The following is a 23,924-nucleotide window of genomic DNA, read 5'->3' on the forward strand; positions in this document are numbered from 1 at the left end:
TATGCGCTTTTTTTTTTTGATGTGTTATGCTTTTGCTTTCATTAGTTTAAAATTCTTTTCTAATTTTCCTTTTCATATCTTTTTTGATCCAGTGGTTATTTAGAAGTACATTATATAGTTTCCAAATATTTGGCGATTTTCCAAGGAACTTTTTGTTTTGATTTATAATTTATGTTCCAGTCAAAGAACATACATACTTTGTATGATTTGAGTCCTTTTGAATTTAACTCTTGTTTTATGGCCCAGAGTATGACCTGTCTTAGTGATTATTCTGTATGCCCTTAAGATCATGTGTTTTGATGTTTTGGGTAGAGTATTTTCTAAATGTCAGTCAAGTAAAGTTGGTGGTTAGTGATGTTCACATCCACTATATCCTTGCTGATTTTCTGTTCTATCACTTATTGAAAGAAGGGTGTTGAAATCTCCAACCATAATTGATTTGTTTGTTACTCTTTGCAGTTCTTTCAGTTTTCGCTCCATGCATTTTATTTTATTTTATTTTTTTTCATGCATTTTAAAATGCCGCCATTAAGTTAATAAATATTTAGGATTTTTATGTTCTCTTGATTAAATGACCCCTTTATCCTTATGAAGTGATCATCTTCATTTTAAGTACTATTCTTTGCTCTTAACTCTACTTTGATATCAATATGTTCACTGTAGCTTTCTTTTGACTAGTGTTAGCATAGTGTATCTTTTTCTGTCCTTTTATTTTTTATCTTTGTTAATTTGTTTCTTCATAATTAAATTGTTTCATGTAGGCACCACATAACTGGGTTTTGCTTTTTAAATTTTAACTGATAGTCTCTGCATTTGAAAATTGTTATGTTTCATCTTTGCACAGTGGCAGTATAGTCAATGAGGTTTATCCATGGCACAGTTATTGTTAATTGAAAACTTTTCCCAATCCTCTGCAGTGATGACTTGAAATAGAGTTGACATTGGCAATTTTTTTAAAGTATCAAATTATTGACTATACTGGGTCTTCGCTGAGGCATGTTGGCTCTTTAATGGGCACGTGGGATCTTAGTTGTGGCATGTGGCATCTTAGGTCCCTGATCAGGGGTTGAGCCCAGCTACCCTGCCTTGGAAACTCAGAGTCTTAGCCACTGGACCACTTAGGAAAGTCCTGACATTGGCAATTTTTGACAGTCTCTGCAGAGATTGATTTTTTTTAATGGTATGTTTATACTGTTTCCTTTTAATATGATTATTGGTATGATTGAGTCTGTCATCCTGCTGTTTGTTGTCTGTCCCATATGTTTCTTGTTTCCATCTTCTTCTTTTTTCATTAATTTTTAAAAAATTTCCTTTATGTCCTTTTCTTATTCCTTAGCTATAACTCTTTGGTGTGTTTTTTTTTTTAACTTTAATGGTTACTTTAGCATTTATCAGTCAACGTTCAAGGAATATTATACTGTTTCATGTGTAGTATAACAACTTTACAGTAGCGTGCTTCTATTTCTCCTCTCCTAGCCTTTTTACCGTCATTTGCCAAACATTTTTCTTCTATGTGTGTTTTAGACCCTATAATACATTGTTCATTTTACTTCTACCTGTATGTTTCCCTTTAATATTTTTTTAGTGCTGGTCTTTTGGTCATGAATTCCTATTGTCTGTCTTCTTTTTTAAGATTTAATTCATACTGTTTACCCATTCACAGCCAACAATTCAGTGTTTTTAGCACTTTCATAGAATTGCGCAACCTTTATTACAGTTTTACTTTAGAATATTTTGCCCCTCACTAAAAAAACCCAAAAAAAACCCACTTAGTATTCTTGCCTGGGAAATCCTATGGATAGAGGAACCTGGCAGCCTACAGTCCACAGGGTTGCAAAAGAGTCGAACACAACTTGTTGACTAACCAACAAAAAAGAAACCCCATATCCACTATCAGTTGTTCTTCTCCACACTCACTCACCCTTTTGGTAAGGGAGGGATCCTCTACCCTAAATACTGTTAAATGGCCCAACATACAATGCCCAGCCCTGACAGCAGTTTACTAAACATATATACTCATGGCTCTAAGGAGGACAAAACCTCACAACAATGGGGATGCATCATGTCTCTCTTGGGAGCAAAGTGAACAAACATGGGCTTTTTTGGGAGGCAGGCTTTATAGGAATGTGAGAATGAGTTAACCCCTTGTTTCCCACCAGGGGATATGATTGGCTTGTCTGAATAATTTCACAGGCTGGCAGAGAAATGAAACTTATTGATTAAGAATCTGGTAGGATGCAGCTGGTACAGTTTTGGAACCTTTTTCACTGGGAGGGCATATCTATCTGATGAGAGTTGGGAAGCTCATGGTTGGGCCTTGGGGGCCCATGAGGCTCAGGGACATCAAGACAGCCTTTTTATGGAATCCTAATTTCAGACCTTAAACCACAGCAGTTAATCTCCATTCCTCTCTAGCTTCTGACAACCACTAATCTACTTTCTGTGTTTGTGAACTTGTTTTTTCTAGACATTTCATATAAATGGCCTCATATGATATGTGGTATTTTGTGTCTGACTTTTTTCCCTTAACGTTGTATTTTCAAGGGTCATAGCGTGTTTCAGTACATGACTCCTTTTCTTGCTGATTATTATGCCATTCAGTGTTCTTGCCTGGAAAATCCCAGGGACGGGAAAGCCTGGTGGGCTGCTGTCTATGGGGTCACACAGAGTTGGACACCACTGAAGCGACTTAGCAGCAGCAGCAGCAGAGGAGGCTAGGAGAAGGCAATGGCAACCCACTCCAGTGCTCTTGCCTGGAGAATCCCATGGATGGAGGAGCCTGGTGGGCTGCAGTCCATGGGGTCGCTAGGAGTCAGATACGACTGAGCGTCTTCACTTTCACTTTTCACTTTCGTGCATTGGAGAAGGAAATGGCAACCCACTCCAGTGTTCTTGCCTGGAGAATCCCAGGGATGGCAGAGCGTGGTGGACTGCCATCTATGGGATCGCACAGAGTCGGACACAACTGAAGCGACTTAGCAGCAGCAACAGCATGGACAGATCATGTTTTATTTATCTGTTCCTCAGTTAATAGGCATTTCCACTTTTTTGCCTATTATGAATAGTGACTCCATGAACATTTGGGTACACATCTCTGAGTGTATGTTTGTTTTCACTTTTCTTTGGTGTATATATAGGTTTTCCTTTGTTTTTGAAAGCTTTTTGGCTGGATATAAAATTTGGATTGGTAGGCTTTTATTCTTTACATATCTTTGAGATACTCCTCCACTGTCCTCTAGTTTGCATTATTTCTGATAAGAAATCTGCTGTCCTCCTTATCTTATTCTTTTTGAATGTACAATGTTTTGGCTGCTTTTAAATTTTTCTTTTCATCATTGGTTTTAAGCAGTGTGGTTACAATGTGCTTTGGTGTAGTTTTCTTCATGTTTTTTGTGTCTAGAGTTTCCTGAAATTCTTGAATCTGTGGGTTTATAGTTTTCATCAGATTTGTAAGTATCAGTCATCTTTTTCTTCAAATACTTTTTCTCCCCTCCCTTTTTCGCCCCTCCCCCCACCACCCCAGGACTGTATCTAGTCAGTTATTCATGTAGTTGGTTGCTTGAAGTTGGCCCACAAAGAAGAACTGACATTTTCATTTGGGAGGTAATCCTTTTTCCCTGTGTGTTTTATTTTGGATAGTTTTTATTGCTGTGCCTTTAAATTCAGTATCTTTTAAAAAATCTAATCTGCTGTCCACCTCACCCAATATATTTTCCATCTTAGATATTGTGGTTTTCATCTCTAGAATCTTGGTTTGAGTCTTTTTTGTATGTTGTAATTTCTGCTTAGCTTTTTGAGCATATGAAATACAGCTCTAATAACAGTTTTTAGTGTCTTTCTCTGCTAATCCTAACATGCTGATTTCTGTTGATTGATTTTTCTTTTTAGTATGGATGTCTTTTTCTGCCTCTTAGCATTTCTAATAATCTCTGACTAGATACCTGACATTTTGAAGTTTACATTGTTGGATACCAGATCATTTTGTATTCCTTTCAGTCTTGAGATTTGTTTTAGAATGCAGTTAAATTACTTGGAAACACTTTGATCCTTTCAGCTCTTTCTTTTATGATGTGTTAAGTGGATTTGTCACAAGGCTGTCTGGATAAATTATTCTCTACTCCTGAGGCAGGATCTTTTTCATACTCAGTACCCTTGTTATGTGTTTTTATAGTGTGTAAAGAAGGACACTGTGGCCCAGCATGAGTGCCACTAATTCTTTCCGAAGCCACACAGAAGGAGGAAATCCTTTTGGATGGTTCTTTTCCCAGTCTCAGGAGTTTCCTTCCACATGTTCCCTGATCAGTACCCTACTGCATCTTGAGGGGAGCCTTCTGCAGACCTCCAGGATTCTCTCCTGCCTGGTACCCTGTCCAGTGAACTTCAGCTGTCCTGGTCTCCCTGGACTGTCAGCCACAGGACGTCTCTGTGCCCCACCTCACTGTAATCTCTGTATTATAACATGGAGATTCTCTTAAAACAAGGACTCCTCATTGTTTTCTGAATCTCAGAATTTCTGCCTTTTTGTTGTCTGATGTCTAATATCTTGAGAATTGTTTATTTTCCCCTTAGGTTATTTCAGTTGGGAAGCTAAATTCAGCCCCTTCTTCTCCAATTTGGAAGGAAGAGAATCTGCCCAAAGGTTTTGACAGATGAATAAACCACTTGGCATATGAACTCTTACATGATTTTTTTTTTCCTTAAATGACTTTTTTTCCAACAGATTTTTATTAGTGTTTTAAATTCTTTTCATGATAAATGTCTTGATCTAAGTATATTTTCTGTTACCTTTACAGCTTGCCTCTGAAGCTTGATTTGCTAGATAGTCCAGACTTACTGGAAACAACCATTAATGAGGTAGCTGGGGCACCTGACACCATGGACACCTCCCAAGCCCCAGGTGAAGTGAGCACAGCCACCAGGCAGGCTGGGTTAGAGGGACCTGAAGGTGAGTGCAGGAGTGAGTAAATGTTCTGTGTGATATCAGTGACAGTAGTCTATGTCTTTTGAAATGAGCTGTTTGTCAGTCACTTCAAGAGTATTTTATGCAGCAGCAGTTGAATTTGAAATTTTAATGTAGAATAGACATTAAACATAATTTAAACATAAAACATAATTTAATTTAAACATTAAACATAATTTAAATATTAAACATAATTTAGTGTTATGCCTTCTTGTCTTTTTGGCTTAAGCGTCCATTGAAATGTTTAAGATCACATAACTGATACCATTAAACATTTGTGTCATTTATAAGTCATTAAACATTTTTTAATTTTCAAATTTTCTTTTTGTTTCTTGAGTGAAAATCAAGAGAAAAATGTTTCCTTAGAGATTATCTAGGGCACAGGATTGAACAAATGTTTGGACATTCCTTTAGTGCATAGGAAATATTTTGTTATTAATGAGAGCTGTTGTTGCCCAGACCCACAAAAATAAATAATCAAGAAAGAATGCTGCTCTCCTTAACTTTTTAAAAGGTTAAAAGGAAATAAGAAATTGCACATATTTCTATCTATTTGTGAGTTTGGTTTGATATTAAAACATAACTGTCTTTAAACAAAAGCTTTCTGTTGAATTTCAGTGTAAGTGTGATCATTTAAAAGCAGCTTATGTTTACATGGCTCTTGGCAATTTTGATTTCTTTTTCTAAAATTAAGCACCGTCTTTTAAACAACTTATAGAAAATTGCCAGTGAGTATGCTGTTCTCTCTGAAGAGTGTAAAATACAGCAGTAGGATTTAGTAATTTAGAAAGATGTGATGAAAAATTTCACAGTGCTTCTGGTTCATAGAACATGCTGAATTACTGCTGGTAGTGGGCTTTCCTGGTGGCTCAGAGGTTAAAGCATCTGCCAGCAATGCGGGAGACCTGGGTTCTATCCCTGGGTCAGGAAGATCCCCTGGAGAAGGAAATGGCAACCCACTCCAGTATTCTTGCCTGGAGAATCCCATGGATGGAGGAGCCTGGTGGGCTACAGTCCACGGGGTCACAAAAGAGTTGGACACGACTCAGCAGCTTGACTTTCACTTTCAGTTGGTTTAAAAAATCTGTTCTTTTGTTCCTGAAGTAACTACTACAAATGCACTGTTAAATGTTTTGGCATGTTATATATTATGTTTTTATTGACAGCTACCATATTTAAATTGTTTTTCTGAGTCTGAGGTCTGGGAAACATAAATTCAGTTCAGTTCAGTTCAGTTGCTCAATCATGTCCAACTCTTTGCGACCCCATGAATTGCAGCACGCCAGGCCTCCCTGTTCATTGCCAACTCCCAGAGTTCACTCAAACTCAAGTCCATCGAGTCGGTGATGCCATCCAGCCATCTCATCCTGTGTCGTCCCCTTCTCCTCCTGCCCCCAATCCCTCCCAGCATCAGAATCTTTTCCAGTGAGTCAACTCTTCGCATGAGGTGGCCAAAGTACTGGAGTTTCAGCTTTAGCATCATTCCTTCCAAAGAACACCCAGGACTGACCTCCTTTAGAATGGACTGGTTGGATCTCCTTGCAGTCCAAGGGACTCTCAAGAGTCTTCTCCAATACCATAGTTCAAAAACATCAGTTCTTTGGCGCTCAGCTTTCTTTACAGTCCAACTCTCACATCCATACATGACCACTGGAAAAAAACCATAGCCTTGACTAGACGGACCTTTGTTGGCAAAGTAATGTCTCTGCTTTTGAATATGCTGCCTAGGTTGGTCATAACTTTCCTTCCAAGGAGTAAGCGTCTTTTAATTTCATGGCTGCAGTCACCATCTGCATAGATTTTGGAGCCCCCAAAAATAAAGTCTGACACTGTTTCCACTGTTTCCCCATCTATTTCCCATGAAGTGATGGGACCAGATGCCATGATCTTAGTTTTCTGAATGTTCAGCTTTAAGCCAACTTTTTCACTCTCCACTTTTACTTTCATCAAGAGACTTTTTAGTTCCTCCTCACTTTCTGCCATAAGGGTGGTGTCAAACATAAATTAGCTTTGATTTATTCATAATTTCAGAATGATGTTCTAATTTGATTTTTTAAAAGTAAGAGTTATCGGGTTAAGAAAACATCTCTGTTACTCAGAGCACCTTGTTTTATTTTACTTTGCAAATATTGTGCTTTTTTGCAAAATGACAGTTTGTGGCAACCGTATATTGTCAGGTAATGGGTAGCATTTTTTAGCAATAAAGTATTTTTTAACTAAAGTATGCACATTATTTTTTTAAACATAATGCTATTGCATGTTTAATAAGTAGACTACAATATAGTACAAACATAACTTACATGCACTGGGAAACCAGGCAATTCACATGACTCACTTCACTGTGGTGATCCAGAGCTGAACCCACAGTATCTCCAACGAATGCCAATATTTCTCATGTACTTTTTTTGCAGCAATTGTTTTTGGTTATTTTCCAGTTTTCACAGCCTTGCTCTGGACTCTGTCTCTTGTTAGAAATAGTCACTCTTTGTCACTAGAAAGATGTGATATGTAACAGATAGAGGCCATCAGTGTTTAGATCCAGCCAGAAGTAAGACTAGCTTAATGTGAAGTATTTTCGGGATTAAAATAAAAAGTCTCCTTTATAGAATGGCAACATTGATTCTATTTTCATTTTATGTCTGTCCATTGTATGTATTAAAAGATGCTTAAATTAAAATTTTAATTTAATTAATTAATTTGGAAGAAAATCTGTGACAAACTGAGATAGCATATTAAAAAACTGAGACATTACTTTGCCGACAAAGGTCTGTCTAGTCAAAGCTATGAATTTTCCAGTAGTCATGTATAGATGCAAGAGTTGGACCGTAAAGAAGACTGAACACCAGAAAATTGATGCTTTTGAGCTGTGGTGTTGGAGAAGACTCTTGAGAGTCCCTAGGACTGTAGGTAGATCAAATCAGTCAATCCTAAAGGAAATCAATCCTGACCATTCATTGGAAGGACTGATGCTGAAGTTGAAGCTCCAACACTTTGGCCACCTGATGCAAAGAGTCAACTCATTAGAAAAGACTCTCATGCTGGGAAAGATTGAAGGCGGGAGGAGAAGGGGACAATAGAGGATGAGATGGTTCGATGGCAACACTGAGTCAGTGAACATGAGTTTGAGCAAGCTCCAGAAGATGGTGAAGGACAGGGAAGCCTAGTGTGCTGCAGTCCATGGGGTTGCAAAGAGTTGGACACCACGAAGCAACTGAATAACAACAACAGTTATCTGGATTTGAAAAGTGTTTAAAATTCTTTCAGCACTGCAGTAGTGTTGTATGAACAATCAACGTTTATTTAATACATACTTTCTAGGAGATTATATTGATTTTGAGGAATTTGGTAGAACAAACTAAGGATGCTTAGAAAGGACAAGACCAAATGAGACTTAATAGTTTCAAATACTCAGAAGCCTTTTATATCAGGGAATTTATGTCACTTTCTTACTGAATCTTCAATCAGCAGTTTGAAAATATAGCAAAGCCAAATTGAAATGAGTTTAGGGAAGAATCTTTTAAACTGTTCTTGCCATATATCAGACATAGATATCTTACAGTGAGTGGGCTCCATTACAGAAACTATTCAGGCAGCGCTTAAATACTGTTGGAAGTTATGACAGAAGAAATTCTTGAATCATGTAGGGGTTTCATTAGTAAGACTTATCCAGTTGAGACTCAGAACATTTGCTCAGTGTCAATCAATGAAGCTAGAGCATTTTGATATTAAGAATTAAGGTCTTATACCAAGATATGAATCTTGGTGTCCAATTTATTCTATATTTTCTTTTGGTGATGATGTCAAAACCCTGATTGACTTAGGTAAATAGTTAATAAATAGTAACATAAGAAAGAAAAGCATTTAGCCTACAGTCTCAGGATATTTCTCAGCCAAACAGAAATAGTAGAATAAGCTTTATTTTAACCAGTTCTCCCTCACCAGCACAAGCCAGCAGTATTAATTTAACAGCATAAGCTGAAGTGTTGTGGTCCCAGCATCATCATGTTAAAATTTAGTGTCAAATCATTTGAAGCATAAGAAAAGCAAGAGGTGGCAATTAAGTAAGAAAATGAATATGGAAGACTTTGTGATTAATGTTGAATTAGTGATTCTGTTTTGATTGTACATTAAAATCACCTAGAGGGTTTTAAAAACTACAAGTGCCACTCAAAGCTGGTGCACTGGGAGAACCCTGAGGGATGGGATGGGGAGGGAAATGGAAGGAGGGGTTCAGGGTGGGGGACACATGTACACACCCATGGCTGATTCATGTCAATGTATGGCAAAAAACACTACAGTATTGTGAAATAATTAGCCTTCAATTAAAAAAAAAAAAAAAAAAACTCCTAGTGCCATAAAACTGCCTTCAGAAATCTGATATTGTTATTCTAGGGTCAGCTCTGGGATCAGTGTATCTTAAAAGTTCCCAACCTGATTCTAATGTGTAGCCAAGGGCCAGATTTACAGAGTTAATTGATGAACACTTTAGAAGATCTCTCTGACTGAGAGGAAATGACTTCATAGTTTTCCCTCCTTTCTTCTCCTTGATTGCTTAGAAATTATTTAGCATTCAGTAGCTTTTTTGGTTATTTGGACAATGTATAAATTCAAATTCCTACCAAATTGATTCCTGCACAATAAGAACACCTAACAGTTGTTAGTGGAAATAGAATTCATTGTATTTAATGTATCATCTTTTCAGTGGTTGGAGGATTTTACTTGTATTGTACAGCCTGGTTGCAGGTAGTGAAGATAAGATGCTTGTCCTGCATCACACCTGACTGGTGTCACCAGTATGTGATAGGTTGAGTCAGTGAGTTAATAAATGTGTGTTCTTCATCAGTTTAGTTTTAGGCCCCATACAGTCAGGAAACAAGGAGAAGAAACAGCTAGGTGCTAAGGTTTTGCAGGAGGAGCTTGGGTTGTACTTAGGAAGGAAGGGTGGTGTCACAGGTGCTCTGTGCCTTTTCTTTGAATCTTTTAGCTGGTGAGCTAGCTTAACCCCTCGTGCCATGGAGAGTCTACATCGAGTGGCATTTTAGGAGCAGAGCAGATACAGGAAATGTTCCTGTTTAGGTTAACTCTTACTCAAATCAATGGTGAGTTTCCTGGTTATAGAAGGAATGTCTGGTCCAAGGTGATACGGATTATTACCTTTTATTGATGGTAACTGGTATTGAGGGGAGGCAGTGAAGAAAGCCTGAGTCTGTACACTTACAAGCTGTGACAGCATGGCAGACTAAGTGGCTATTTTCCTTTTTTGTTTTCCTCCAGCATTCATAGATGCCTCAGAGAAGCTCAAACACCTTGAAATGGAAAACAGTCCTGTGCCAGCTCCTCACCCTAACGTGGATGTTAATATTAACAACCAGGTATTCAGAGATCTCCTTTGCATGCCTGTCGTACAGCCCCAGACTTCCCAGAAATGTTTTCCATCCAAAGCTAATACTTTTTCTTTTCTTTCACTGGGAAATCTATCTGTGCCGAAGTCTTAAAACTTGTTATATAATTTTAAAAGGTGAAATTTGTAGATATTTAGGAGGAAACTTTGGAGAAGGAAATGGCAACCCACTCCAGTATTCTTGCCTGGAAAAGTCCATGGATGGAGGAGCTTGGTGGGCTGCAATCCATGGAATCGCAAAGAATCGGACACGGCTGAGCGACTTCACTTTCACTTTCACTATGAAGGCAATGGCACCCCACTCCCGTACTCTTGCCTGGAAAATCCCATGGGCAGAGGAGCCTGGTGGGCTGCAGTCCATGGGGTCGCTAGGAGTCGGGCACGACTGAGCGACTTCCCTTTCACTTTTCACTTTCACACATTGGAGAAGGAAATGGCAACCCACTCCAGTGTTCTTGCCTGGAGAATCCCAGGAATGGGGGAGCCTGGTGGGCTGCCGTCTATGGGGTCGCACAGAGTCGGACACGACTGAAGTGACTTAGCAGTAGCAGGAGAAAACTTGGACAGCAATGTTAAGAATTATAAGGTCATCTCATGTTTTTTCTTTAGATTCAGCCCATCCCTTCTCTAATTATGTTCAGTGAGTCTTGATTTAGTTGAAAAAATTAATTGAAAGCCTTTTAAATTGTAAACAGATTTGTTTGGAAGGGAACTGCTCTGTAATAACTGAGGATGAGATGCTAAAGCATCATCCCTCATACCATTCACCATCCTGTCCTCTTGGAATCTTTAGGCATGTTGTGGGGTGACATACCAGTTAAACCAATTAAACCTCAGTTAACTATTTGTAATTAAATTTTTTTATTATTTCTACATTAAATAACTTATAGCAGTAACTATAGTGGGAATAGGATAAAAATAATTGTCCCCAATAATGGAAGAGTGAATTTTAGGTAATAATCTGGAGACAGCGTTTTATTTTTTTCCTATATCTAGGCAATAGATAACAAAGACCTGCTGAATGAATTTTGTTTTGGCTTGATTTTAAAGAGGAAAAAGGAACATCTGACTTGCAGTTCTCTTTCATCCTTGGATAACTAGCTGGACTTCTTCAGAGACCAGTATGGAGCACAGAGTGACTTTCTTCTTTCCTTCATAGTCATTGTATAACTATGTCCTTTATAATGTGTCTCTTTTTTTTTCCATCCTATTACATTTTTCATTGAAATGTCTTTTAGAAGCTGATTCAATTTCAGAAAGCCTTTCCGTTTTTGACCCCTCAGTAATTCTCAATTATATGGTCTCTTTCCTTCACATTGTCAGTTTTTCTACTGTCTTTGCAAGGTAGGGGAATGCAGGGTCAAAGTCAGAGGGTTAACTGAAAGCTTTCAATGAAAGCTTAGGTGGTTGACAGTTTGATAAAAATTTAGTGGAGGCCTGGAGTGATCCTGAAGAAGATTAAGGCCCAGTAAATCCTGACAGGGAGTTGAAGGGTAATTGTTGCCCAGGAAATTCATTGAGCGGCTGCTTGTTTTTTGGCAATATTCACTGCATATTTACCAGAGGATCTATTAGATTAGTTATGAAACCTTGGAAGAGTAAGTATAAGTGTGGGTTCAAGACAGGAAAGGGAATATGAGAGAGGGTTAGGTGAAGGATGGTGTGCCATGAAGTTTTTGGGGCTCACATAGCTAGGAAGATAATAGCTAATATTTGGTGAGGGCTTACTCTATGTCAGGCAGAAATAATAAGAAAGAATTCATTGCTATACTGACAAATAAGAGATGTCAGACTACCCTACCTCAGCTCTTCAACTAGTGCTGTGTACAGGTTTGTCGACTGGAAAAAAAAAAAAAAAAGCACAACCTAAAAGTTGAGAGTTATGTGTTATCTGACAGACATTCTTAGGACTTCAAGCTTGGGAGACAATATCTCAAATAACCCTGAGAGACTGCTTCAAAGAGGGGAGGAGGAGCCCGGATTCATAAGAGTTTTTGCAACAAAGACCTGGTCATAATCATCAAAAGATTAGTGTTAATAAAAGAAAACCAGCTATCTCACATTAAGGAATTTAGTACTTTTCTATGTATTGATGTTCAGTCTCTTAAGTCATGTCTAACTCTTTGTCACCCCATGAATTGCAGCACACCAGTCTTCCTTGTTCTTCAGTGCCTCCTGGAGTTTACTCAAACTAATGTCCATTGAGTTGGTGATGCCATCCAACCATCTCATCCTCTGTCGCCCGCTTCTCCTCTTGCCCTCAGGATCTTCTTTAGTGACTCAGCTCTTCACATCACATGGCCAAAGTATTGGAGCTTCATCTTCATCAGTCCTTCCAATAGTATTCAGGGTTGATTTCCTTTAGGATTAACTGGTTTAATCTCCTTGCAGTCCAAGGGACTGTCAAGAGTCTTCTCCATCACTCAATTTGAAAGCATCAGTTCTTCAGCACTCAGCCTTCTTTAGGGTCCAACTCTTAGATCCATACATGACTATTGTAAAAACCCCAGCTTTGTCTGTACACACCTTTGTTGGCAAAGTGATGTCTCTGCTTTTTAATATGCTGTCTAGGCTTGTCAGAGCTTTTCTTCTAGGGAGCAAGTGTCTTTTAATTTTGTGGCTGCAGTTAACATCCATAGTGATTTTGGAGCTCAAGAAAATAAAATTTGTCACTCCTTACACTTTTCCCCATCTATTTGGCATGAAGTGATAGTACTGGATGCCATGATCTTCGTTTTTTCAATGTTGAATTTTAAGCCAGGTTTTTCACTCTTCTCTTTCACTTTCATCAAGAGGCTCTTTAGTTTCTCTTTGCTTTCTGCCATTAGAGTGGTATCATCTGCATATCTGAGGTTGTTGATATGATCCAGGCAATCTTAATTCCAGCTTGTGAGTCATACATCCCAGCATTTCGCATGATGTACTCTGCATATAAGTTAAATAAACAGGGTTACTATACACAGCCTTGATGTACTCCTTTCCCAATTTTGAACCAATCCATTGACCCTATAGACTGTAGCCTGCCAGGCTTCTCTGTCCATGGAATTCTCAAGGCAAGAATATTGGAGTGGGTTACATTCCCTTCTCCAGGGGAATCTTCCCAACCCAGGGATCAAACCTGGATCTCCTGCATTGCAGGCCAGGGAAGCCCTTGGTTTACTGTGTATAGGAATAGGTGAGAGTCTGGGCTCACTGCAGTCATTCCTGTGATACGCACGTCAGCTGTCTGGGGCTAGCATCGTGAGTGTTCTCAGAAGCACCATCAGGGTGGCTGCAGAGGCTGACTACTACGTGGGCTTCACAGTGGGCTGGTTGGTTGTCTCCATCCTGAGTTCCTTTAGGGCTCACTGTCCAGTGGCTGAAATGTACTGGCTTGATGGCTGCAGCATCCTTTGTTTACCGATACAGCAGCAGTCTCAAGTTGATTCATGTGTTTTCTTATATCTCATGGTGCTGGATCTTAGTTGCAGCACATGGGATCTTTTAGTTACAGCTTGTGGGATCTTTTTCCCTGACCAGGGATTGAACCAGGGCCCTCTGTATTGGGAGTAAGGAGTCTTAGCCCCTGGACCAGCATGGAAGTTCCCTTGATTCATGTTTTATTTATATGACACACTTTTAATCCACTCTGATTTCTCTACCTCTGCCACTAACTGTTAATGTTTGCTTAAGGAATGCAAATTAATCTTAATATCAGCTTTACTAAGTATAGTAATTTTAGGATGAAAAGCCTATTGTAAATAAAATATACTCTAAAGCAAAGTGTCAGATGTTGGATGTTTAGCTCTAAAAATTGGGTAACTGAGAAGCTCTTAGGTTAATGGAATTTTCAGATGGCAGTAAGTGGAAAGTACAGTGTGAAAGGCAAAATCAGGATCTATGAATACTTTGAAAGGCTGGAATCATGGGTTGGATTTAAGACTGTATATCATGACAAGTCTGACACAAATGTAGGGGTTAGGATCAAGAGGTAGAATGTAATAGGTATGTGTAAAAAAAGTTTGTAAACAGTATGAAGTGTAACTGCTGAAACATATCCGTTGTATTAACTGAAAGGGCTTAAAAGGGGAGCTCCAACCATAGTATTAAAAAGGAAGAGAGATAAACATGATTTCGGAAAACCTAAAGTGGTTTGAGAAGAGGAGTACAGTGAAGAATCTTGAAGCACAGTTGTAATGAGGCTCAGCAGTCTCAGGAAAGAACACTTCAGTTATCTGAGGAGCTATGATATAACAGGAAGTAAAGTATTGATAACTGGTTTTTTAACAGTCTTGGAGAAGAGCTAAGGTCAGTGAGTGATGAAATTAGGCAGATTTCACCTCAGTGTAAGAAAACACATCCTAACACACCTGGGAATTGAACAGATAGCTAAGAAAGCAGCAGATTCCCTAATGTGGGAAGTTCCTCAGGCTAAGACTGAGGTCAGCCTTTGGATATTTTGGAGGTTGGATGTACTTGGAGGTTGGAGCATTCTTGCCACCTTGGGACACCCTGAATCTTGGGTTCATTGTTGGGATTCTTTCCCTTTCTGGGTGCCTCCTGGTATGGGGAATGTGTTCACAGTGTCTGCCTGATCTGTGTCTTTGGAGTCCTTTAGGGCTTATGCTGTGTCAAGACTTGAAGACTTTTCAGTTACCTTCCTCCTCTTAATTACTTGAGACAATTCCAGAATTTTCTTTATCTTCAAATTTGAAGAATAATTTTTTTTCTTGGTCCTTGATCAGAAAATTTTTAAAATGCTTAAAGTAACAAAATATAAGCTGCATTTGTTAGTGAGGATGGGGACGTGATTAAGGCATGACCTTTAGCAGCTTGTCTTTTTAGTGTAAAGGTTTAAAAGAAAGGCGTGATGACTATGTTCTCTTGACCACAAGTTGGCAGCCTCTTTCATTAAAGGTCAGTAAATATTTCAGTCATAGTAGCCATACAGTCTCTGTCATTGTACTCAACTGTGCCACCATGGCATGACCATGGCCATAGCCATGTGGGCCTGGGCGTAGCCGTGTTCCAGTAGAGTTTACTTACTAAAACAGATGGAGGGCCAGGTGTGACCTGTAGGTTGTCTTTCTCTTTTTGTTGGGAATGTAATACTACAGCAGATTGCTGCCACATGTGACTTGGAATAATCTTTGTCACTTTTAATCTTTTTTTTTTGTACCCAAACCTTAAGAAGGTATAACCAAAAAGTATATCAAAAATAAAAATCTGCACTCTGAAGAAAACAAAGGAGAAAGATGCATTTATTACCTGGATTTTGACCCACGAACCTTAGAACTCAAGACTGTGAACGTAGTAAGTTCTGAGTTGCTGACAAATTTAAGTGTTTTTCATGGGATAAATACAGGAGTTATTTGTTGTTGTTGGCTGATTAGTTGCCGGGTGGTCTTCTTTCTTATTTAGATCAGAGCAGCTGAGTCAGGGGAACAAGGAAGCATAGAGCTGCCATGAACAGACTTGCATGGGGGCTTGGCTGGTGTCCTGTGCCAACCTTTGGGAAGAGTTGTACATCCCCATGAGGTTAGGTTAAGTGTCCTCTGTGTGCCTACATTGGCTGTCTTCATTCTGTCCCTGAAATAAGTGACTCCAAATGTTTCAGTTTGGTTCTATAAGTAGTTAACTTTCTTTCCCTCTACCCTCAATTTGGACACAAAAGTGTGGCAGTTGGTCTGACCCCTCTTTGGGAAACTGAGTCAGTCTTCAGATGTTAGCCACACAAAGGCCACACTTCTCCAGGGATCAGTGAGCTATTGCATATTATGTAAGTAGAAATGATAACTTTTACAAACACAAAGGCTAATACTCTCTAACAGTAATTGCTGTAGGGGGAAAAATAATTTTTCCCTCTACTCCTCTGAGTTGTTGGCTGAGACCTCTGTAACAAAAGAAAGATTAACAAGAGAAAAATAGAAGTTTACTGTTATGTGTACCTCCTGTACAGATGGGAGATACCAGGGGAGAATGAGTAACTCTCAGGCTTAGAATTCCAGCTAAATACCATCTTCAGCTAAAGTCAAACGAAAGAAAAGTGTAGGGGAGGGTTCAAGGAAAAGCAGGGTAAACAGAAGTAAGGCTGCTTATGCAGCTTTGAGTCCTTGCTATTCAACGATAAGAGTTTGAGTTGTTTGCAGGGATGAATGTTGGTCTTTCCTAGTATAAAGGAAGGAGGGACTCCTTTGTAAATTTCTGTGCTGCTTTTAGATAGATAGGAGGACAAAGCTTTTCTTATATCTTGTGCTTCTCAGTTGCCTTCAGCTCAAAATAACATGCCACAAGGTGACATATTTGGGGATGATACATTCTGCTACCCTCACTGCCATGACTTTTTCAGCTGGAACAATAGTTGCTTGCTAAGTGGAACCAGAGATCAAATTGCCAACATCTGCTGGATCATGGAAAAGGCAAGAGAGTTCCAGAAAAACATCTATTTCTGCTTTATTGACTATGCCAAAGCCTTTGACTGTGTGGATCACAATAAACTGTGGGAAATTCTGAAAGAGATGGGAATACCAGACCACCTGACCTGCCTCTTGAGAAATCTATATGCAGGTCAGGAAGCAACAGTTAGAGCTGGACATGGAACAACAGACTGGTTCCAAATAGGAAAAGGAGTACGTCAAGGCTGTATATTGTCACCCTGCTTATTTAACTTATATGCACAGTACATCATGAGAAACGCTGGGCTGGAGGAAGCACAAGCTGGAATCAAGATTGCCGGGAGAAATATCAATAAGCTCAGATATGCAGATGACACGACCCTTATGGCAGAAAGTGAAGAGGAACTAAAAAGTCTCTTGATGAAAGTGAAAGAGGAGAGTGAAAAAGTTGGCTTAAAGCTCAACATTCAGAAAACTAAGATCATGGCATCCGGTCCCATCAATCACTTCATGGGAAATAGATGGGGAAACAGTGGAAACAGTGTCAGACTTTATTTTGGGGGGCTCCAAAATCTATGCAGATGGTGACTGCAGCCATGAAATTAAAAGACGCTTACTCCTTGGAAGGAAAGTTATGACCAACCTAGATAGCATATTCAAAAGCAGAGACATTACTTTGCCAACAAAGGTCCGTCTTGTCAAGGCTATGGTTTTTCCTGTGGTCATGTATGGATGTGAGAGTTGGACTGTGATGAAGGCTGAGCGCCAAAGAATTGATGCTTTTGAACTGTGGTGTTGGAGAAGACTTGAGAGTCCCCTGGACTGCAAGGAGATCCAACCAGTCCATTCTGAAGGAGATCAGCCCTGGGATTTCTTTGGAAGGAATGATGCTAAAGCTGAAACTCCAGTACTTTGGCCACCTCATGCGAAGAGTTGACTCATTGGAAAAGACTCATGCTGGGAGGAATTGGGAGCGGGAGGAGAAGGGGACAACAGAGGATGAGATGGCTGGATGGCATCACTGACTCTATGGATGTGAGTCTGAGTGAACTCCGGGGTTGATGATGGACAGGGAGGCCTGGCGTGCTTCGATTTATGGGGTTGCAAAGAGTTGGACACGAATGAGCGACTGAACTGAACTGAACTGAAGTCTCTTTGGTTGTGTCTGACTCTTTGGGACCCTAAAGACTGTAGCCCACCAGGCTTCTCTGTCCATGGCATTCTCCAGATGAGAATACTGGAGTGGGTTGCCATGCCCTCCTCCAGGGGATCTTACTGACCCAGGGATTGAACCCACATCTCTTGTGTCCCCTGCATTGGCAGGCAGGTTCTTTACCACTAGTGCCAACTGGAAAGCCTGAAACAATAGTTTCTAATATTATACTAATATTGGTGCAGGTGTTTTAAAAAATAATTTTTAAGTCTGGATATCAGGCTATTTAACTGCTGGTATCTTAGAGTTTATTAGTTTATGTAGTAGGCCAGCCCTAAAAATTCACATCCCCTTTGTCATGATCTCAGGGACTCTTCTGGATTCATGTAAATACATTCAGCAGTTTAAGGGGAAGAAACAGTTTATAAAGTGGTTAAAACCTTTGTGTATACTTAGTAAAAATTCAAGGTAAATTGTATTTATTCTTCTAAAGCAGGATTCTTGCAGATCTCAGATCTACCCAAGAATAATTATAAGTTGTGTCTTAAACTCTATGCCACTGAACACATATTCTTTTTTCTTTTATTTATTTTGGCTGCACTGGGTCTTAGTTGCAGTGAGTGAGGGGCTTCTTTCTGGTTTCAGAGCACAAGCTCTAAAGTGCTCATGTTCAGTAGTTGTGGTGCATGGGCTTAGTTGCTCTGTGGCATGTGGAATCTAGTTCCCTGACCAGGGATCGAACCCACATCTTCTGTATTGGACAAGGTGGATTCTTAATCCCTGGACCACCAAGGAAGCTCCTATTCTTGCTTTAATTCAGTTACATATTTTTTAAGAAAGTGGGTCCAAATTTTATTAAATTCTCAAAAAGAGTAAACCATACCAACCTTAAAATAACTGTTTGCATCTTCCCAAAGTTAGAGCTAAAAAGAACTTCACTTTACTTAAAAGGCTTATATAATTTTTTAAAATTTAATAATTTCAATTTTTCTGAGGCATTTAAAGAAGGAGCTCTCAGAAATAAGATCTCTCTGTGTTTTAAAAAAAGTACCGTTGTTCTTTTGAGTTTTACTGCTTACACCAATTCTTTACCTTATGTGTTTGACTGTATAAATGGCCTACCTATGTTTTCTAGCCAAGATTGTTTCAAGAGTGGTTTTGAGTCTGGATCTAATGGCATTCTGGTTCAGAACTTGAAACCAAGTCCTCCTAAAACTGACTTCCCCTGCTGAGTTTGTGATTAATCTATCTAAAAATTGATTCCCTTCCTAATCTTACCCCTTTTCCCCTCAGAATTGAGAAGCATCAAATAAAAAGGAGAATTGGACCCCAAACAGGACTTGTGGAACCATCCCATGTACAAAAAGCGTCTCCACATCCCTGTTTCCTGTTTGTAGGAAAAAGGCGGTAATCTCCTGGGCCTTCCCCATGTTCCAAAGAGCAGAGTCTAGCAGTTAATGTTTAGGACAAGAGTGTCACAGGACTCTGGTTTATTCTGAAGGGATGTGGATAACTCTCTGTGCCTGTCTTTGAGTTGTTCTGCAAAAACTAAGACCGCCCCACCCAGGGGGGGGATGATGACTACATGATGACCACAGGCAGGTAGTCCCCAGACTGGCTGGAGCCAGGAGATTGAGGTTCTCAAGACATCACCCTGTTACCTCATCACCAACCAATCAGAGGGCTTCCCCATTGGCTCAGACGGTAAAGAATCCGCCTGCAATGTGGGACACCTGGGTTTGATCCCTGGGTTGGGAAAATCCCCTGGAGGAGAGCATGGCAACCCATGCCAGTATTCTTGCCTGGAGAATCCCACAGACAGAGGAGACTGGTGGGCTATCATCCGTAGGGTTGCAAACAGTTGGACATGACTAAGCAACTAAGCACAACCAATCAGAAGAACGTCCACAGGCTGATCACACTTCCTGGACCCTATCCCCTCACACCATCTTTAAAGACCTTTGCCAGAAAGCCATTAGGGAGTTCTGGTCTCTTGTACGTGAATTGCGTGTTCTCCTTTCTTGGTGCCCTGCAAATAAACCCCTAGTTTTCTACAAACTCCTGCTGTCAGTTTGGCTTTCTGCGCTGCAGGCACATGAGCCCTGGCTCGTTAACAAACTGAAGTAGACTTTGGATCCACTTTAACCTGACATTAACTCCTAACTAAGCTGATTCTGACAGTGAGGACTGCTCTGCAGGAGAGTTTGAGCATCTGTTCTTGTTAGAACAGGTCTAACTTGGGATGTTTAGGAATCAGGGTGTCTTTTAAATTATTTTGGTCTTCTGTTTGCACATTTTGGCCATCCAAGGCAGATATATCAACAGCATAGTAACTGGATATTGTTGAATTTGCATCCTATAATAAAACTATATGAAAATATTTTATAGCTATTACACTGAACTTGTATTTCAGTAATCTTTCTTTTATATATATGGAAGGTAATTGTACAAAATACAGATTTTATTTATGTTTATTTCTGGGTTTTTTTGGTCATGCCATGCAACTTGCAGGATCTTAGTTCCCCAGTCAAAGATTGAATCTGAGCCCTGGCTGAAAGTGCTGAGTGCTAACCACTGGACTGCCTGGGAATTCCCCACAAAATGTAGATTTTAAAAAGCAAGAAATTATAAAACTTCCATTATCCCAGTCCTAAGAGATAACTACAGTTAACATTTTAAAGATACGTACTTCCGGCCATTGATATGTGATAAATATTTTTAATTAAAAATGCAATAATATTGTTCTGTAGCTAATCAGTTGTAATCTCTTTATTTCAATAACACATTATCATTAATAGTTAAATGGCATGCATAGGTCAACGTTGTGTTTACTCAGTCTCCTATTAGACATTTCACTAATTTTCACTGTCATAATCAGTGTTGTGATAAACAGTCTTATAAATAAATATCCTGCATTATCTTTGATTATTTTCCTAGGAAGTAGAAGTGTTAGGTTCAGGAATTCCCTGGTGGTCCAGTGGTTAGTATTCACTTCTTTCACTGCTGAGGGCCCATGTTCAATCCCTGATCCGGGAGCTAAGATCCTTCAAAAACCACTCGGCATGACAGAAGTGTTAAGTTAAATTTCAGAAATAATTTTAAAGCCTTTGGTACTTTTGCAAAATTGCCTTCAGAAAGATGGTAACAGTCACAGGTACTTTTGTGATGTGTGCATTGAATCCTTGATTTTTAATATAGGCAGGAAGAGAAATATCTGCCTAGGTCTGTGGCAGGTTGCTTTGAGATGCTGTGACATGCAAATATAAATGTTGAGCAAATAATACAAAATCTGCAATGAAATTCTCTCTGAAAAGAAAATTTCAATACATTTGAACTAGCCATTCTTGTTGTTCAGTCACTCAGTCATATCCAACTCTGAAGCCCCATGGACTACAGCATGCCAGGCTTTCCTGTCCTTCACCATCTCCCAGAGCTTGCTCAGACTCATGTCCATTGAGTCGGTGATGCCATCCAGCCATCTCATCTTTTGTCCTCTGTGGGCTTCCCTGGTGGCTCAGACAGTAAAGAATCCTCCTAGAATGTGGGAGACCTAGGTTTGATATTTGGGATGGGAAGATCCCTGGAGGAGGAAGGGAGGAATCCTCTTGGACAGAGGATCCTGGCAGTATACAGTCCATAGGGTCACAAAGAGTCAGACACAACTGAGTGATTGAACTAGCTACGCTATGCTATTTTTCCTGCTTTCATCAGTCATGTCCAGTTGTTTGCGACCCCATGGACTGTAGCACACCAGTCTTCCCTGTCCACCACCAACTCCCAGAGCTTGCTCAAACTCCTGTCCATTGCGTAGGTGATGCCATCCAACCGTCTCATCCTGTCATCCCTTCTTCTCCTGCCATCAGTCTTTCTCAGCATCAGGGTCTTTTCTAATGAGTCAGTTCTTCTCATCAGGTGACCAAAGTATTGGAGCTTCAGCTTCAGCATCAGTCCTTCCAATGAATATTCAGGACTGATTTCCTTTAGGATTGACTGGTTATATCTCCTTGCAATCCAAGGGACTCTCAAGAGTCTTCTCCAATACCAAAGTTCAAAGCATCAATTCTTCAGCGCTCAGCTTTCTTTATGGTCCAACTCTCACATCCATACATGACTACTAGAAAAACCATAGTTTGAGTATATGGAACTTTGTTGGTACAGTAATGTCTCTGTTTTAATATGCTATCTATGTTGGTCATAGCTTTTCTTCCAAGGAACATGCGTCTTTTAGTTTCATGACTGCAGTCACCGTCTGCAAGGATTTTGGAGCATAAGAAAATAGTCTTTCACTGTTTCCATTGTTTCACCATCTATTTGCCAAGAAGTGATGGGACCTGATGCCATGATCTTAGTTTTCTGAATGTTGAATTTTAAGCCAGCTTTTTCACTCTCCTCTTCGACTTGCATCAAGAGGCCCTTTAGTTCCTCTTCGCTGTCTGCCATAAGGGTGGTGTCATCTGCATATCTAAGGTTATTAATATTTCTCCCAGCAGTCTTGATTCCAGCTTGTGAGTCATACAGCCCAGCATTTCACAGGATATACTCTGCGTGTTAAGTTAAATAAGCAGGGTGACAATATACAGCCTTCTTGTACTTGTTGCCCAATTTGGAAACAGTCTGTTGTTTCATGTCTGGTTCTAACTGTTGCTTCTTGACCTGCATACTAATTTCTCAGGAGGCAGGTTAAGTGGTCTTGTATTCCCATCTCCTTAACAGTTTTCCACTGTTTGTTGTGATCTACACAGTCAAAGGCTTTAGCATAGTCAGTGAAGCAGAATGTTTCATGTTCCAGATTTTTTTCTGGAATTCTCTTTGCTATTTCTGTGATCCAACGGATGTTGGCAATTTGATCTCTGGTTCCTCTTCCTTTCCTAAATCCAGCTTGAAATCTGAAAGTTCTTGGTTCACATACTATTGAAACTTAACTTGGAAAATTTTCAGCGTTACTTTGCTAGCATGTGAAATGAGTGCAGTTGTGCAATAGGGTGAACATTCTTTGGCATTGCCTTTCTTTGGGATTGGAATGAAACCTGACCTTTTCCAGTCCTGTGACCACTGCTGAGTTTTTCAAATTTGCTGGCATGTTGAGTGCAACACTTTCATAGCATCATCTTTTAGGATTTGAAATAGATCAGCTGGAATTCCATCACCTCCACTAGCTTTGTTTTTAGTGATGCTTCCTAAGGTCCACTTGACTTTGCACTCTAGGATGTCTGGCTCTAGGTGAGTGATCACACCATCATGGTTATCTGGATCATTAAGATCTTTTTTGTATAGTTCTGTGTATTCTTGTCACCTTTTCTTAATATCTTCTGCTTCTGTTATGTCCATGGTGTTTCTGTCTTTCTGTGCCCATCTTTGCATGAAATGTTCCCTTGCTATCTCTAATTTTCTTGAAGATATCTCTAGTCTTTCCCATTGTATTGTTTTCCTGTATTTCTTTCCATTGATCATTGAGGAAGGCTTTCTTAGCTCTCCTTGCTATTCTTTGGAATTCTACATTCAGATAGATATATATTTCCTTTTCTCCTTTGCCTTTTGCTTCTCTTCTTTTCTCAGCTATTTTTAGGTCTCCTCAGACAATTATTTTGCCTTTTTGCATTTCTTTTTCTTGGGGATGGTTTTGATCACCACCTCCTGTACCATGTAACAAACCTCCATCCATAGTTCTTCAAGCACTCTGTCAGATACAGTCCCTTGCATCTATTTGTCACTTCCACTGTATCATCATAAGAGATTTGATTTAGGTTTAGTGGTTTTCCCTACTTTCTTCAATTAGTCTGAATTTTGCAATAAGGAGTTCATGATCTGAGCCACAGTCGGCTCCTGGTCTTATTTTTTGCTGACTGTATAGAGCTTCTCCATCTATGGCTGCAAAGAATATAATCAATCTGATTTTGGTATTGACTATCTGATGATATCCATTTGTAAAGTCATCTTTTGTGTTGTTAGAAGAGGGCATTTGCTATGACCAGTGCATTCTCTTGGCAAAACTCTGTTAGCCTTTGCCCTGCTTCATTTTGTACTCCACAGCCAAAC

General features: G+C 39.6%; 1 protein-coding gene and 1 non-coding gene across 4 annotated transcripts in view; both read left to right on the forward strand.

Annotated features, from left to right (window-relative positions):
• The window catches only part of EPB41L5 (erythrocyte membrane protein band 4.1 like 5), a 167,924-nt gene that overhangs the window by 112,237 nt on the left and 31,763 nt on the right, over positions 1–23,924 (forward strand). For all 3 annotated transcript variants that reach the window (XM_027562558.1, XM_027562547.1, XM_027562566.1), the window contains 2 exons: positions 4,794–4,945; positions 10,235–10,332. In XM_027562558.1, coding sequence (XP_027418359.1) covers positions 4,794–4,945; positions 10,235–10,332 — 250 coding nt within the window. The remainder of the gene's footprint in view (positions 1–4,793; positions 4,946–10,234; positions 10,333–23,924) is intronic.
• On the forward strand, positions 833–970 carry LOC113881868. The gene has a single exon (XR_003508189.1). It is a non-coding gene; the product is annotated as a U4 spliceosomal RNA (small nuclear RNA).

This window comes from Bos indicus x Bos taurus, chromosome 2 (genome assembly GCF_003369695.1).
Source record: "Bos indicus x Bos taurus breed Angus x Brahman F1 hybrid chromosome 2, Bos_hybrid_MaternalHap_v2.0, whole genome shotgun sequence".
NCBI lineage: Eukaryota > Metazoa > Chordata > Mammalia > Artiodactyla > Bovidae > Bos > Bos indicus x Bos taurus.